General features: G+C 39.0%; 1 protein-coding gene across 1 annotated transcript; it reads left to right on the top strand.

The window, feature by feature from the left end:
* The first annotated feature begins 2,489 nt into the window (after window positions 1–2,489).
* Window positions 2,490–3,832, top strand: LOC137029115 (uncharacterized). The gene is made up of 2 exons (XM_067398637.1): window positions 2,490–2,758; window positions 2,855–3,832. Exons 1-2 carry the CDS (start codon window positions 2,513–2,515, stop codon window positions 3,521–3,523), a joined length of 915 nt encoding a protein of 304 aa, XP_067254738.1. The 5' UTR covers window positions 2,490–2,512; the 3' UTR covers window positions 3,524–3,832.
* Window positions 3,833–17,624: the final 13,792 nt, after the last annotated feature.

Genomic DNA, 17,624 nt, shown 5'->3' with positions numbered 1-17,624 from the left:
TAGTGTGAACTGGCCTTAAGGCTAGCTTGAATATTAATGCAGAGGAATGGGAAGTGGTGATGACATAAACTTGAGGTGGCATTAGTGGAATTGTTTTGCCTGAGTCTTGGTATTAGTTGCAGTTTGCTCTATATATTTGTGTATGATGCTGTGATGTTCTGGAAAACCAAATTGCATGGCACTTACTTTCGGTTTGATCATGCTACAATTCGTTTAAAAATGGCACTAGGTTTGATATTTTGTTACATAAGGAAGAGTGATTTTTAAATGTGGCTCAAGTGTTCAGATAATTTTTGGTTCACTGTGACACAGATTCAAATGTAGGTGTTTATCCAATAGAGGACGCAACACAGCAGTGAGACAAAAGCACTATTCCAATGGTGAGCAATCCTATTCCTGAAGATCTACTTTTCTGCAAAAGTACAGCTCCAACCAAACACACCTGTCTCAATGCCCACACTTATGGTCTTTGCACTTGACGATTCCAACAGAAGAATTGCTTGTCACTGGATTCTGTTCTTCTCTCCATGTTTCTTTTACACCCGGAGGTCCTGATATATATAAGTGATGCTGGTTAAGTCATCCACATACAAGATAGAATCAGCATCTTTTACATGGAAATCACATTAACATCGCAAGTAAAGAATTCTGTGCAAGTTTTCTGCTTAGATGTTTCTCATTAGAATCTCAAACTGTGCTCAGATTATCAAGGTACCAAAGTCTGCTATCAAAAGACAGAGATCTCACTACACGAACTCATGAAAACATTTCTCATCAATTGATTTGATTTTTTTTTTTCTTTCTCTTGAAAGGTATTTGAGGAGAAACATCTAAAACAAAGTGTATACTTGCATGCATACTGAGATATCCGGTAAATCTCCTGAGCTACAAAAGAGCAGTAACAGCTGAGCAATAACATTTTAATGTTTTATTTCTGATTTGGTGCTGATTTTCTCATTCTGCTGGGAACAAAAACACAAATGAGATCTCTTTAATATAACAATAGCTTCTCATCAATCACAATGAGATTAAAATGTAAAGATGTTTTTTAATACCAAATGATTTGATCTGATATCCACATTTTTTAGCTCTCTACTCGAACTCTACATCGACAGTTGTGTCTATTTTATTTTTCATGAGGTATTTTAGACCTGAAACAGAGCTGATATTTAACAGAAAACTTCATTAAGTCTCCTGAGCACTAAAATAGCAACCTTTGAGCAATAAAATGCTCCTTAGGGGTGCACAGGAAGAGAGACTGACGTAAAAGTGTCAATTACATGAAATTTTAGCTCTAAAAAGTGAATAATCTGTCTAATTAAATAGGAAACAGCAGATTTGGCATTAAATTTTGGCCACAGTCCTCACTAAATGAAGATATTTAGACTTTAAAATGACCCCCAGGAAAATATCAGCATTTTTATGAGATCTCATACTATGCAAAAGTGCAAGTATGCACAATCTGCTTGATTTGGAGACTCGCCCAAGTGTTCACTGTCCATTTCCACAGCAACAAAACCACCAAAAAAGACTGACCGGTTCCTTCATTCCTTACTGTAAACCTTGCATAAAGCTTATCTCTCTCTCACACACACATACATCCTTTGAGGTCACACGTATCATTACAGTTTTTTCCAATTGCTAACACACTAAAATGACATGCACAGCACAATTATTTAAACTGACACACAGAGAGCAAAACTTCTTCTCAAGTCTCCAAAAGTCTAAACACCTTTTCTGTTTTACACACATTTTGCATTTCAAAATAGCACTTTTTAAATTCACTAAATACAGTTCTCTGCATAAGACACAACAATCTGACATAAAGTCACATGTTTGCCATTTCAAAACACTGCCATTCAAAATGACACTACATGAGCTAATTGGCCAATTACATGTGCCACCTGGCCAAACACCTCAGTGGTTAATTGTTAACACTTCAATCAGGATGTAAGCACTATGAAAAGACCACAGGTGAGAACCTTTTTTTTTTTACAACAACAATGGAAGACATTGCAGAGAGAGGAAGAGGAAGAGGAAGAGGGAGGTTGAGAATAAGAGGGGGAGGAAGAGTGAGAGGTAGGGGTAGAGCAGGTAGAGGAGTTCATGGCCAAAGAAGACAAACACTTTCAAATGAAATCAGAGCAACCTTAGTAGATCATGTCATCAACCATGGGTTGACAATGCGTGAGGCTGGACAGAGAGTGCAGCCAAACTTGAGCCGTTTTACTGTCGCCTCTGTCATCCGGACCTTTAGACTGGAGAACAGGTATGTAACCAAAATTTCATGTAGTACACATGTAGTATACCCCATGTCATAGTGCATCAGTTGGGTGACACCTGTTTACTTAGTGTATGACATCAGCCATTCATGAACTGTACAAGTTTCCTGTACAATGTACTCTACTGTGGGGGAAAATATTTAGGCTGCATTGTCCAAGCCCTATATATATTTTTATTTTATTTTTTCTAAAGGACTGAGAGACGACACCATGGTGGAGGAAGGGGCCAAATGTTCACCGGGGTACAGGAAGCTGCCATTGTAAACTTGGTTTTGGAAAATAATGAAATCAGATTACGAGAAATTCAAAGCCACATCATCCAAGACAACACCTTATTCAACAACATTCAACGAGTTCGTCTGTCCACATTGGCTCGCATTCTCAAGCGAAACCAAATCAGAATGAAACAACTTTATAAGGTGCCGTTTGAGAGAAACTCTCAAAGAAACAAAGAGTTCAGACGAGCATATGTGGATGTAAGTACTATATTGACTGCAGTACACTACACACAACATTGTTTCCCAGTGTACTGGATAACACCATATTGAGTGATTTTTGTTCTTTGTTTTCAGGGAGTACTGGAAATGGATGCTCATGCAATCCCACATGAGTTCATCTTTATAGATGAGGCTGGGTTCAACCTAGCAAAGACCAGAAGAAGAGGGAGAAACCTCATTGGCCACAGAGCCATTATAGATGTTCCTGGCCAACGTGGTGGGAACATCACAATGTGCGCTGCCATCTCCAATATGCATGGTGTCCTCCACCGTCATGCCAAACTTGGACCATACAACACAGCCCATATTCTCACATTTCTGGACAGACTTCACAACATTCTCATACCACCAGAGCGTATGAATGATGCAGACCATCAAAGAAACCGGTACGTTGTAGTATGGGACAACGTGAGCTTTCATCGTGCAGCCCCAGTCCAAAACTGGTTTGCTGACCACCCAACATTTCTCGTGCAATACCTCCCACCATACTCACCATTTCTGAACCCCATAGAAGAATTCTTTTCGGCATGGCGGTGGAAGGTATACGACCGGCAGCCCTTTGTGCGCATGCCTCTTGTGCAGGCCATGGAAGAGGCATGTGATGAGATTGATGTGGGTGCAATTCAGGGATGGATAAGGCACTCAAGGCGCTTCTTCCCTCGATGTCTGGCAAGGGAAGATATTGCCTGTGATGTTGACGAGGCGTTGTGGCCAGACCCGGCTGTGCGGCAAGATGCTGCCTAATTATTTTTCTTGCCTTTTTTTTTTTTTTGTTGTTGTTTTTACTGTAATATATTTTTTTTCAGAAATTTTCTTTTTCAGTTTACTTTTTTTGTAAGAATATTTTTGTTCAGTCCCATGTAAATATATCTGCTGTGCTTATGTTGTACTGACTTGTTTACTGTAGTGAAGGAAAAAAAAATAAAAATGTTGCAACAGCATGTGTGTGTATCTGCAAATATTTCTGTGCATGTGAACAATCTGATACATATTTTAGTATTATGGCAAAGCATACTAAAGATGGGGGTGCTTTTCATTATGCCCAACAGTGTGTAGGTGGTTAGGCAAAAATCTGGTAATATGAATGAAGTGTGTGCCATTTCATGCAAAAGTTTGATTTTGATAATGCTCTGTGTAGTTTCGGTTGCAGTGCTTCATTTTGCAGGATATATGAGGTATTTTGCAGTTTGGGTGTGTGGTTTTGTGAATTGTGTTAAGTGTTTTGATAAAACCAGACTAGTTTGAAAAATTGTGTGTTAGCAATTGGAAAAAACTGTAATGTTACATGAAAAAAGTTTTTACTCTTATAAAAGCATTTTATGAGCATTAGTGGAATTGACCCTTCGCAGGGAGTTTGATTGACAAGCGATCTTACCAATCAGAACGCCGAATCCACCATTTTGTCCGACAAAGCAGTCAGAAGTTAGATGATTAACCTCCGTGGACTTAAATGTGAAAAATGGTGTGTACTGACGTCTTTCCGCATTTGAAACAACATTCCTTCTCATGTACATTCATGTTTATTTGATGCTATTACAGTTTTTTCCAATTGCTAACACACTAAAATGACATGCACAGCACAATTATTTAAACTGACACACAGAGAGCAAAACTTCTTCTCAAGTCTCCAAAAGTCTAAACACCTTTTCTGTTTTACACACATTTTGCATTTCAAAATAGCACTTTTTAAATTCACTAAATACAGTTCTCTGCATAAGACACAACAATCTGACATAAAGTCACATGTTTGCCATTTCAAAACACTGCCATTCAAAATGACACTACATGAGCTAATTGGCCAGTTACATGTGCCACCTGGCCAAACACCTCAGTGGTTAATTGTTAACACTTCAATCAGGATGTAAGCACTATGAAAAGACCACAGGTGAGAACCTTTTTTTTTTTACAACAACAATGGAAGACATTGCAGAGAGAGGAAGAGGAAGAGGAAGAGGAAGAGGGAGGTTGAGAATAAGAGGGGGAGGAAGAGTGAGAGGTAGGGGTAGAGCAGGTAGAGGAGTTCATGGCCAAAGAAGACAAACACTTTCAAATGAAATCAGAGCAACCTTAGTAGATCATGTCATCAACCATGGGTTGACAATGCGTGAGGCTGGACAGAGAGTGCAGCCAAACTTGAGCCGTTTTACTGTCGCCTCTGTCATCCGGACCTTTAGACTGGAGAACAGGTATGTAACCAAAATTTCATGTAGTACACATGTAGTATACCCCATGTCATAGTGTATCAGTTGGGTGACACCTGTTTACTTAGTGTATGACATCAGCCATTCATGAACTGTACAAGTTTCCTGTACAATGTACTCTACTGTGGGGGAAAATATTTAGGCTGCATTGTCCAAGCCCTATATATATTTTTATTTTATTTTTTCTAAAGGACTGAGAGACGACACCATGGTGGAGGAAGGGGCCAAATGTTCACCGGGGTACAGGAAGCTGCCATTGTAAACTTGGTTTTGGAAAATAATGAAATCCGATTACGAGAAATTCAAAGCCACATCATCCAAGACAACACCTTATTCAACAACATTCAACGAGTTAGTCTGTCCACATTGGCTCGCATTCTCAAGCGAAACCAAATCAGAATGAAATAACTTTATAAGGTGCCGTTTGAGAGAAACTCTCAAAGAAACAAAGAGTTCAGACGAGCATATGTGGATGTAAGTACTATATTGACTGCAGTACACTACACACAACATTGTTTCCCAGTGTACTGGATAACACCATATTGAGTGATTTTTGTTCTTTGTTTTCAGGGAGTACTGGAAATGGATGCTCATGCAATCCCACATGAGTTCATCTTTATAGATGAGGCTGGGTTCAACCTAGCAAAGACCAGAAGAAGAGGGAGAAACCTCATTGGCCACAGAGCCATTATAGATGTTCCTGGCCAACGTGGTGGAAACATCACAATGTGCGCTGCCATCTCCAATATGCATGGTGTCCTCCACCGTCATGCCAAACTTGGACCATACAACACAGCCCATATTCTCACATTTCTGGACAGACTTCACAACATTCTCATACCACCAGAGCGTATGAATGATGCAGACCATCAAAGAAACCGGTACGTTGTAGTATGGGACAACGTGAGCTTTCATCGTGCAGCCCCAGTCCAAAACTGGTTTGCTGACCACCCAACATTTCTCATGCAATACCTCCCACCATACTCACCATTTCTGAACCCCATAGAAGAATTCTTTTCGGCATGGCGGTGGAAGGTATACGACCGGCAGCCCTTTGTGCGCATGCCTCTTGTGCAGGCCATGGAAGAGGCATGTGATGAGATTGATGTGGGTGCAATTCAGGGATGGATAAGGCACTCAAGGCGCTTCTTCCCTCGATGTCTGGCAAGGGAAGATATTGCCTGTGATGTTGACGAGGCGTTGTGGCCAGACCCGGCTGTGCGGCAAGATGCTGCCTAATTATTTTTCTTGCCTTTTTTTTGTTTTTTGTTTTTTTTACTGTAATATTTTTTTTTTTCAGAAATTCTTTTTCAGTTTACTTTTTTTGTAAGAATATTTTTGTTCAGTCCCATGTAAATATATCTGCTGTGCTTATGTTGCACTGACTTGTTTACTGTAGTGAAGGAAAAAAAATAAAAATGTTGCAACAGCATGTGTGTGTATCTGCAAATATTTCTGTGCATGTGAACAATCTGATACATATTTTAGTATTATGGCAAAGCATACTAAAGATGGGGGTGCTTTTCATTATGCCCAACAGTGTGTAGGTGGTTAGGCAAAAATCTGGTAATATGAATGAAGTGTGTGCAATTTCATGCAAAAGTTTGATTTTGATAATGCTCTGTGTAGTTTCGGTTGCAGTGCTTCATTTTGCAGGATATATGAGGTATTTTGCAGTTTGGGTGTGTGGTTTTGTGAATTGTGTTAAGTGTTTTGATAAAACCAGACTAGTTTGAAAAATTGTGTGTTAGCAATTGGAAAAAACTGTAATTAACTAGTAAGAAGAGATGATCGTTTACTAGCCTCTTGAGCTGAGGCGCTACAGCAATCTGTGACGACACATTAAAGAGCCACAAAACGGTTTTTATTGTTTGAATTTCTTAAAAAAACTACACAGTTTGAAAGCTGGGACTTTGTTTAATATCATAAGTAACCTGCTTTGTCTTGTCTGTCGACGTGTTGTCAGTGTCCTCTTTGCTCTGCGATGTATTTTTCACTCTGTGTGGCGTGACCGCGCCATGGCTTGTCAGACAAAGCAACAGTAACTAAGGGGGGCAAGTCTTTGCTAAGGGTCAGTTGAAGGTGTCAGAATAATTTGTGAGTCTGTGAGTCTGTCAAACATTAATTAGCTGTCGTCATCAGAGCTCGTGCAGCCACCCTGGAGAAACCGCTAGACTGTAATCAGTCATCTGATCGCGAACCACTCTGCTTTGATGGCATGCACTGCTTCAAGTCAGGTGCTGATCGGTCTGCGCTGCGGCATATGAAGTCGAACAGACCTTATGAATTAGCTGCACTCAGACGGAACCCACATGATCCGCCAACTATTTATCTGTTAATGGATTAAATAATTCACATTTGTTAAGAAAACTGGGGTCACAAATTATATCTGGTGGAAATAAACGCCATAGTGCCGGGCCTGCCCCCATGTATGGGCCCCCCCTCAAGTCTAGTGCCGGTAGGCCCATGCATTAATCCGTCACTGCTCTCCATAGACGGTGATCATGTGAACCAGATCCCTGTATGATGACTCATACCACCATCTAATGAGCTCAAGAATGGTTGTATCATCTGCATGCTTAATGATGATATTATTGTCCAGGGTGGAGGCACAGTCATTGGCAGTCATGTGTGTTCAGTAAGAAGAGTTTGGGGCTGAGGCAGCAGTACTGTGGGGCTCCTGTGCGCACTGTGAGCTAAGCTGAGACCTTCTTTCCCATCCTCACCACCTGTGGCGTGTCTGTAAGGAAGTTCAGAATCCAGTTACAGGTGGGTGCTGGTACTCCCAGGTCTGCCAGCTTAACGGTCAGCTTCACTGGCATGATCATGTAATCCAGGAACAATAGCCGTGCTATTGTGAGTGTCCAGGTGCTGCAGGATGTCGTGAAGTGCCAGTGCCACTGCTTCATCCACTAATCTGTTTGAGTGGTAGGCAAACTGAGGAGGGTCCACTGTGTCTGGTACTACAGAATTTATGTGTTGTAGGACCAACCTCTCCAGACTCTTTATGTCAACCTGTGTAAGTGCCATGGGTCTGAGTACACCCCCACCAGCTGTTCTGCACAGGCCTTTAGAACTCTCTGAGTCACACGATCAGGTCCCATGGCCTTGTAGGGGGTACACCGTCCTCAGAGCTAAGGACCTGTAAGTGTGTCACCTGGAGTGCAGTCTCCTCTAAGTTGTGAGCCTCCTGTTGTAAGTGGGCTGTAGCAGAATAGCAAGGTGATCACATTTCCCAAAATGAGGCTTGGAGACAACAGTATAAGCATTTCTAATGTTGCTATAGCATTAGTCTAAAGTGCTGTTTTCCCAGGTGGGGAAGTTAACAACATGGTGGAATTTAGGGATGCTTTTCCAGAGATCACCATGGTTAAAGTCTCCTAAGATAACAATAGCAGCATCTGGGTATGAGTTCTCGTGCCTGCTGATCATGTCGTGCAATTCTTTAGGTGATGATACACGGGGCAACTTTTTGAGCAATGTTGCTGGGCAATGTTGCCGTCAACGGGCAACCTGATGAAACACAGAGCAACTAATTAGGGCAACGAAGAACGAAGTAACCAATCAGAGAGGAGCAAATCTATTGCTAACCCAATAAATACTTTATTAATAAACACTTGTGAGGCACTTTATTTCAACTTTTCAAATATTTTCTTCATTTTTTATTAAATATAAATGCCTTTCCGATCTGATTTGTGACAAGAAAAGGGAGAAGAGCAAGTTTGGCAAAAGGCGGATCCGAACCCGGTTCGATTGCGTCAAAAGCTACTTTCACGTGCCATACTCTCTACAGCCTACGCCTATGTTAAACAGAATGCGTTCGATATATAAATTACAGCCTATGTACTTTAAATTGGGTACTTGTTGGTATTTTAAGCATTAAATGAGGTAAATTCCCTGTTTTGGGTTGACACATGACAACTTACCAGCATAATAAGATATAAGTTCACACTGAGAGGCTTTCCGATCTCGTTTACATTTTTTTTCTAAGATCCCCAAGCCGTGATCGGCTGCTGGCATTCTGATTAGAGGATCTCAAAAAATTGCACGAACTACACTCTTAGCCCGGATTTTATATTTACTTAAAAATATAATTACAATATACTTAAAATATTTAAGTTTGTTTGCATTACTTATAAAATATAAGTATATTCTACTAATTTGTGGGTATTTGAATGTGTTAATAAATGTAAGTTAAATTATGAAGTTTTTCTCCTGACCACGCCTACACACTGGTTTGCCGCAGGTAATGACGCCATTTTGTTGTGGTGTGTGTGAATTCAAGGAGCTGTTGATGAGCACTAGGAACATTTGTTTTGGCTGTTCTAGACATTTTTTCCAAACATTTACCTTTTTATAGTTTTTCACTAAAGGAGAAAATCACAATTTTTAAGTTACCATCATCGAGGTCAGGGTTTGTTTTAGTTGAGCTCTTGAACCCTTGACTTTATACAGTACAATTTTTTTTTTAGAGTTGTCCTTATCACAAAAAAATATTATATATATATTAGTTTAGGCACACGCAGACATCAAGAATCAGCATATGAATCTCAACAACGGTGACAAGTAACATATTCTGATAAACAGATCAACTCTGAACATTAGAAAACAAGCTACTAAAAAGTCACAGAAAAACAGCTAAATTTAAATAGTGAGAATAAAGAAAATTACTAAGACAATTCAGCTCATAATTAATTCATGCAGCAATGCATGGCATGGATGCATTTTGATTGGTGGCAAGTTAACTTGCTTAGTACATTGAACTTAAATATACTATGTGTAATAACTACAAAGTAATTAATATTACAAAACATTTTAAGTTAAATGAACTCGAATTATTAAGTTCACATTACTTAATTTTTTTAGGGCAACCAGTTTCCTCAAATTTTTTAAGTAAATTCAACTTATCCAGGCTAACAGTTGTATCTATAGTATCCCGATGCTCATTCTCAATGGGAAAGTGCCCAAGCAACATTGCCCGACAACATTGCTCAAAAAGTTGCCCTGTGTATGAACACCTTTGAGTGTCTTGACCTACATGGCTGTATGTTTTGGTGTATTCTTTCTGTTCACTGTTTTTTTTTCTGTTGGATTTATTTTTATTTATTTATTTTTTTTCTTTTCTGTTAATACATTTAACTGCATATCAGGGGCGTAAAATTTATTAGGGACGCTAGGGACATGTCCCTACCAAATCCAGTGACACTGATTTGTCCCTAGCAATAATTATATAAAATATATTTATATATAACCACTGTTGTTCGATTGTGTCTTGAGGTTTTATATATTATTTCATTAAACCAGGAAACATCTCATTTAGACTAAAAATCTTTTACAAGTGGTTAATAGGTCTGAGTCCCGCCTCCTGAAACAGTGTTGTCAAGTCTGCTGTTTCCAGCAGAATTGGGCTACTTTAAATCCTCCTCAGTGTAGCGTATGTACACGTATCAGGATAATCAATAAACTTTGGAATGTTCAGAACGCTTTTAGCATGCTGGACTGGGTTGTAAAACCCCCCCAGAGACTGACCAGATCCACATTCCAACACCCCACACACACAGGGACACACAAAAACACACACACAGACAGACACAGAAACACACAATCATACATTTTGAACTGTATTTGTAAACTACCACTATGCTGAAATATATATTTCATATATTTTTAGGGCCTATGCATGTTTCCTAGTGTTTAAATGAGTGTATTTGTGCTAGTGTGCATTTTAACGATATAATTTTGTCTGTAAACCATAGCTTCTCTCCTATGCCTTTCTGACCTATCGAGTTTGGTCTCTCCGTAAAGCTCCGGACACGAGCTATTCACTGAGATATGTCACACCGCTGATAAATGCATTTTTCTATGTGTTTAATGATACTGTGAAGAACGCACTCCATTTGGAGATCTGATCTGAGAGTCATAAATCATGCAGATTAAGTCGTGAGGCCAAACAAAGGAAAAGCTTTCCCGCCAACTTTGCACCCATGTTATTGGCTACCCCACCTCAAGGAGGTGTGTCGGCTTATCTGTCATAAAAGCAAAGACGCACAATTTCTGTGTGTTCTCTCCCGATTGTCTCACGAGCATCTCGTGCACGTTTTTCCCGGACCCCTCCGGTGACCACGCGCTGTCATCGCGCTCAGCTTCGGGATCGCCATCTTCCAGCGAAACTCACTCTCGTCCTCAGTTCAAACCTTCCCGCTGAACGGAGGAAGCCAACGAACTGCACCAGCGCTAACCTGAAATTCGACACACGCAACCAATGCAAGTATACTGCCGTTTCTCAATCTTAGATGATGAAACTGATTTCCGTGCTGGCTTAGGACTGGTTGTGAGTTTGCTACTTGCCTTCTCTCTCTTTCCTTCTCTACTTCTATTCTTGTACATAGGTGTGTATTTTCTTGTATATATATTTAGATGTATAACCTCTGTATTCGTAGTTTGCATATATTAAAACGTTATTCATGCTCGATTGTTCTGTTTGTTCTTTCAGCTGAAAACCCAAGTCACTTTAACGTTTTTCGATCGTTTTATTCTTTGATGTTATAATAGCAGGTTGTTTTCATGGCCAGATAACTTTGTTTATAATATTCTGTGAGGGACTTAGTTTGCTGGACAAACGAACAGTTTCTCTGAATAATTATTAAACCAGAACTAATCATATATGTAATTGATTATAATTCGTTGTAATTGATTCACGATATATGTTTAATTCCCCGTTGGGTCGATATATGAATCATAATTTATTCATAACCTTATGAATTATTATATTCATATTTCATCCATAAATTGATTATTAACCGCTACATTTCGTTACATCAGTGTCCTTCATACCCTCTTGGGACCAAACACGTTTGCTAGATTATATAGCCTTCCTGTTGAGCCGATATCCTCCTGCCTTCTCACCTCAAACAGGTAGAGGCACTGAGAGGCCCTGTCCTAGTGTTGGCTTGCTGCATCTTAATGTGTGCTTATTTTGCTCCAGAGGGCAAACCCTGTAGGTTCCTCCATCACCCTCAGCAGCCAGATGTGGCGTAGTGACCCTGAAGGGGGTCCCATATGTGTATTTGTACATGGTATAGCTCCTAATCGGAAACCTGTGTCTTTCCTTTGGCAGAGTCCGCTCTGCCTTCTCTGCCACATGTTAGAACCTCCAGTGGAGGATGTGGCCTCTGCAGCATCCCTTTTCCTATGGTCTTTGACACCTTTTCTTATGAGAAAGCCTTTTCTTATACTTTCTCAGTGTTGTCGAAGTTCACTGAGTGGCAGTGATCGCCTTCTCTGTGTAAGCCCTGTCCCATCTCCCAAAGGCACGGAGGGATCAGGAGGCTTATGCTGGGCACTGGAAGGGGCAGCATCAATGACGCTTTGGTAGGGATTCCCAATTCATCTGTCTTCTCCGACGTGACGTCGAGAGTGACTGGCAGAAAGGGAACATCTCGGTTACATATGGAAAGTGAGTTGCCAGCAGAGGAGGGTCAGTCATCCGCCGTGTGATGAAAGTGATTCCCTCATTAATTACCCACCCTCATGTCGTTCCACACCAGTAAGACCTCCGTTCATCTTCAGAACACAAATTAAAATCCGGAGTGGTTTGGAGCGTGAAAGTCACGATTTCAGTAAACGAGGCTTTGTTATGTCATAAGTGTTTCGAAATTTCAATCGTTCACCACTGGGGGGGGCTTGACTTTGGCAGTTTGATACACGCTCTGAACCACTGATTCGAAACAAAAGATTCGTAAAGCTTCGAAGCTTCATGAAGCAGTGTTTTGAAATCGGCTATCACTATATATTGTTGAATAAAGTCATTATTTTGTTTTTTTGGCGCACAAAATGTATTCTCGTTGCTTCAGAACATTAAGGTTGAACCACTGTAATCAAATGAACTGTTTTAAATACGTCTTAAGTAGCTTTCTGGGCATTGAAAGTGTTAATTATCTTGCTGGCAATGGAGGTCTTACTGAGCCATCGGATTTTATTGTGTTCCGAAGATAAACAAAGGTCTAAAGCCCCGTTCACACCGCCAGCGACAAGCAGCGACAGGATCCCATTCATTTCAATGGAGCGCTGGCGACTTCCGGCGACAAGAGCGACAGTGACCGTTGGCGACGGAATGTAGGCGTGGCAAGCGACGAGAGACAAGCGACAAAAGTTCAGATATTTCAACTTTATGCAAATCAGGAGCGAATTTCACAAGCGACAGCCAATAGGAATGAAGCTCTCTGGAGCTCACGTCACCGTCTCGAGTGCAGGCAAGACAGACATGACTGTTTTATATGATTTAACTGTACATACATGGATATAATAAAATGATGCGTGGAAAAAAAAAAACGGTCGGCAGTCTTGTGAGTTTGATTCATACATTTTGTGTTGTTATTATATGATGCTGTGAGCAATTTAGCACTGCTGTTCATATTAATTTTTGGGTGAACTAACCCTTTAACTGTCTTAACAGAAGCCATATGATCTGTGTATTGAAAAAAAACAGCTTAGTTGTTCTTTTACTTCTAGAAGTGGTTCTCCTACTTTTATATTAATCTACAATGTTCATATAAAATAATAAAAAAATCATAATACAATCATAATAATAATTTTTAAAAAAATCAACAAATAAATCAAAATGCTGTGAGTGTGAGTTCAGCTCGTTCTCTATGTGGTTAAGGTGTCATTTACAGCTCTGTGGTGTTTCCAGTCAGAAAGAGATGTTTGCTGGGTAACTGCATAGAGGAAATAAGTCTAGGTTGAAGAATGATTGTACAGCTTCAGATCAGTTTCTCACATTTGAAAAGATTTGATTGGTTCAGTCATCAGTTGGGTTTTCTTTTGATTATACATCTTAATAAATGTGTTTTTATTAGTGCTGTCAACTGATTAAAAAAAAATAATTAAACATTTTTTTCTGTAATTAATCATCAATAGAAACATTGAAGTTTTTTATATTTATATGTTTTGGTTAAAATAATTTTATATTTTTTAAAATAATTTCACAGTTATTCTCCATATTAATGTAGAAACAACTTACAAATTTTTTATTTTTTTTTTAAAAAGAAAGAGAATAACTAAAAGCAACTTGTACTGACATGTCTTAAAATATGTCAGTGCCATTGTTTTGTCTCAAGATGCACACCAGTGATGTTATTTTCTAAGTGTATGTTTATAAAATCTACTTAAATGTTGCCAGTTAACAAAAAGAAATCAATTGACACTGAATCACGTTTTATATTTTGGTGATTTATTTTGTTCAACTCAATCAGTTGTTTGGAGTTTCTTTGTTGTGGTCTTTTAAAAAAAATACTGAATGAATAGTTTCACAAATAACAGGCATTCAGTATCACTTAACAAACCAAAGACAGCAATACTCAATTCACCACACGGGGTCACTATAACAGCGTATAATCTCCAAACTCGGATTTCACAGGAATATTAAACTAAAACTTTAGCAAACTAAAATAAAGTGTCAATTTGTACTAATTTTCTTAAATGACAAAGGTTAGGGCACACATCTAGGGTGAAACAATACACTTCAGAGCTATACAAACATGGTAGTGGCACCCTACACAAAAACAAAATCCAACGTCAGCATTTTCATCACATTAATTGAAATACACAGGCCTATAGAAAAATCAAATATAACATGCTCACGATCTTATGCACATCATTCTTACACGTTATTTTCTAACACCACCCTGTTACACCATCCTAATTGAACTTAGGCCTAATCCTGGTTTAGGCCAAGCCCTGTCTGTGAAGCCAGGCCATTATAATAAATTTACCTGTGTCTAAAAGGTAGGAAATATACAGAAATTGAATAAAATAATCAAACACTTTACAGTCTTTACTGCATAGATTAAATATAGAATAATCCTTATTTTCTCTGTTACCTTTGTTCTTTGATTAACATTAATGACAGACATTACAGCAACAGGTTTATCAGGCTGTGACTTTAAGACCTGCTGCTGCCAATTATGACGCTGATCTGACACGCATCTCATTTTCTCACATCTCTCTTAAGTTCATTTAACTAATGAGGATAATCAACAAAACTGGCATTTTGGCATAATTCTTTGGTATTGTTTGTCCAAGCGTTAAAAAGAACTTGATACTGGCATGCATCTTTCTGTGCACACGAGTCTAATTGGAGTTACAACATGTATGACTTGCGTGTTTCTTGACTTTCCCGGGGATTCGGAGTATGAAAAGGGAGGTTGCCCTGAGATCCTGAGTGTGCTGCGCCATCGGTCATCAGGATTACCGGGGAAACAACCTTTTCGGAAGACACATAATTTTACACTGCCATCGGACGACAATGATTCGACACGAGTAAGATGTTTCCTTGTTTATTCAGAAACCTGCGGATTAAGGGGTAAAAGCAGAATGGAAATTTGAATAAACGGAGAGAATGAACTGAAAGTTGAAACGCTTGTTACACATTTGAACTGTGTTCTACAACTGGACTGCATTGGATTTAACTGAATTAACTGAAATACAGAAAGCTGTGAGCTTTGAAAATTGTTTTTATAATAGAGAAATAGAGAAATGTTCATTTGAATTGGGTGAAATTTATTATGTGATTGTGTTATAGAGATTATTTTATTTTTTTAAAATGTTTTCTAAAATGTTGAAATGTTTTCTTTAAGGGAATGATTATTCCAAAGAATTTGAATTAGCCCCAAGGGTGCATACAATGTTTACTTAAAAGCTTTCAAGAGCTGTATCTTTAATACATTTGTCATTATTAGGGGCCAAGCCCCGAAGGGGCTGTAGCCCCTATTGTAATTGTACGTTTTCCCTTTTATTATTATTATTCTTCCTCTATGGCAGTCTATGGCAGCCCTATCAACGGAACATGAGAAAATGATGAAATTTGGCACAGTTGTAGAGATGCTCATGAATAGTGATTGGACCAAATTTGGAGTCTCTAGAACCAACTCTATAGCGCCACCACCAGTTCAAAATTTCAACATTCTAACGGTTTTAACATTTGAACTGTTTGTCATAGAAAAATTAAATTTAGTTCATCTGATTCGTCTCTTCATGCTGATGCTATTCAACTTCTTACATTAAGTCTCCACCCATTACAGTAGCGGCCATTTTGAAAAGTACAGTATTTGTTTTTTTCGCTTCTCCTCCTTCAAAATTTGTCCAATTTTGTCCAATCTTTGATCAGATTATCTTTGGACTGAGCCGCACAGAAATGACTGAACAGATTTTTTTTATTCATCTTTGTTCAAAGGTTATGATGTCACGAAGTTAACGAGGTCGACCCAAAATTAGTATAGAGGCTGTATCTCGGCCAAACTTTGAGCAATCGAAACAAAAATTGGTACCCTTCATCAGAACCATGGTCTGAGGGTCTATGCCAAACTTGGGAACAGCGCCACCTACAGGTCATGAGATATGAAAAATGGCTATTTTGGCCAATAACTTTTGAACAGTTTGTCAGAAAATCAAGATCCTGGTGTCTATGGATTCCTTGGATCATGCCGAATCCGACGATACCGATTCTGTCAATATTGGATGAATCACGTGTCCGCCATTTTGAATTTTGTCATAAATTGCGATATCTTTTAAACAATTTGACATATCTTCACAAAAAATGGTATGTATGACCTTTAGAAGGTCGTGAAGGTACCTGAGAAGTTTCAGCACAGCGCCACCTACTGTTCCACAGATGTAATGATTATTTCAAAAACGCTTATAACTTTTGAAAACACTTTCCAAAATGTGTATGCTTCATGTCATTTTATTCCCTGGCTTATGCAGATTCCGACAATGTATCATTTGTCATTTTCCTTAAATGTACCTGTCTGCCGTATTGAAGTAAATGAAAAACAGTTTTTTCGCTACTCCTCCTACAAATTTTGGTCAATTTTGTCCAAAATCAGCTCAGATGATCTTTGGACCGAGCCGCACAGAAATGACTGAACAGATTTTTGATATTCACTACCATTTCCGAGATATTCATCTCTGAATGTGACCTTGCTTGTGTTTGTTGTCTTATGCTAGTTAGCTTAGCACAGTAATTGCTTAGCATGCTAAACTATTGCTATTCTTTCTAATGTGGTCTTCAGTCAACAGGTTAACCAAAACTTAGTTGGCATTAAATAACTTTGCATACTAATATGGTTAACATGCTATGAAGCTTTTTTTTTGTGAACTCTTTCTCACACTGAAACCTCTGCTTAGCATACTGATGAACTTGCATGGCTGATTAGCTCAATGTGTTACGCCACGGATCCCGAATGCTCTGCATCGTGGGTTCGAAACTCAGTGTGACACATGCCCAGACCGCATGAGGTACTGTGGCAGGAAAAGATGCAGAACTTGTGTCTGTTCTAGGCATTCTGCCTAAAACTGGTCTAATCTGAAGCTATCACATGCAATTCCTTTATGTCCAAATTCGTAGTTATTCTTCTTCCCCCTGTATGGTAATCAATGAACCATAAGAAGGAAAATTATCAAATTTGGCATGCTTGTAGTGATAGTAATTAAAAGTAATTTGACCAACTTTGGAGTATCTAGGACTAAGTCTATAGTGCCACCACCAGTTCAAATATTCACTTTTGTAAAGGTTATAACTTTTGAACCCTTTGTTCCAGAAAAATGAATGTCAATACAACTGATTCCTCTCTTCATACTGATCA

Source organism: Chanodichthys erythropterus, chromosome 10, assembly GCF_024489055.1.
Source record: "Chanodichthys erythropterus isolate Z2021 chromosome 10, ASM2448905v1, whole genome shotgun sequence".
In the NCBI taxonomy this organism is placed as follows: domain Eukaryota; kingdom Metazoa; phylum Chordata; class Actinopteri; order Cypriniformes; family Xenocyprididae; genus Chanodichthys; species Chanodichthys erythropterus.
Note: the sequence above shows the minus strand (reverse complement) of the source record. Positions and strands in the feature narration are given on the sequence as shown.

Bases quoted from the DNA above. Each gene is read 5' to 3' on its own strand.
- LOC137029115 (XM_067398637.1), top strand. From the start codon at position 2,513: ATGTTCACCGGGGTACAGGAAGCTGCCATTGTAAACTTGGTTTTGGAA. The intron at 2,759-2,854 runs GTAAGTACTATA...CTTTGTTTTCAG, and splicing joins TCAGACGAGCATATGTGGAT to GGAGTACTGGAAATGGATGC.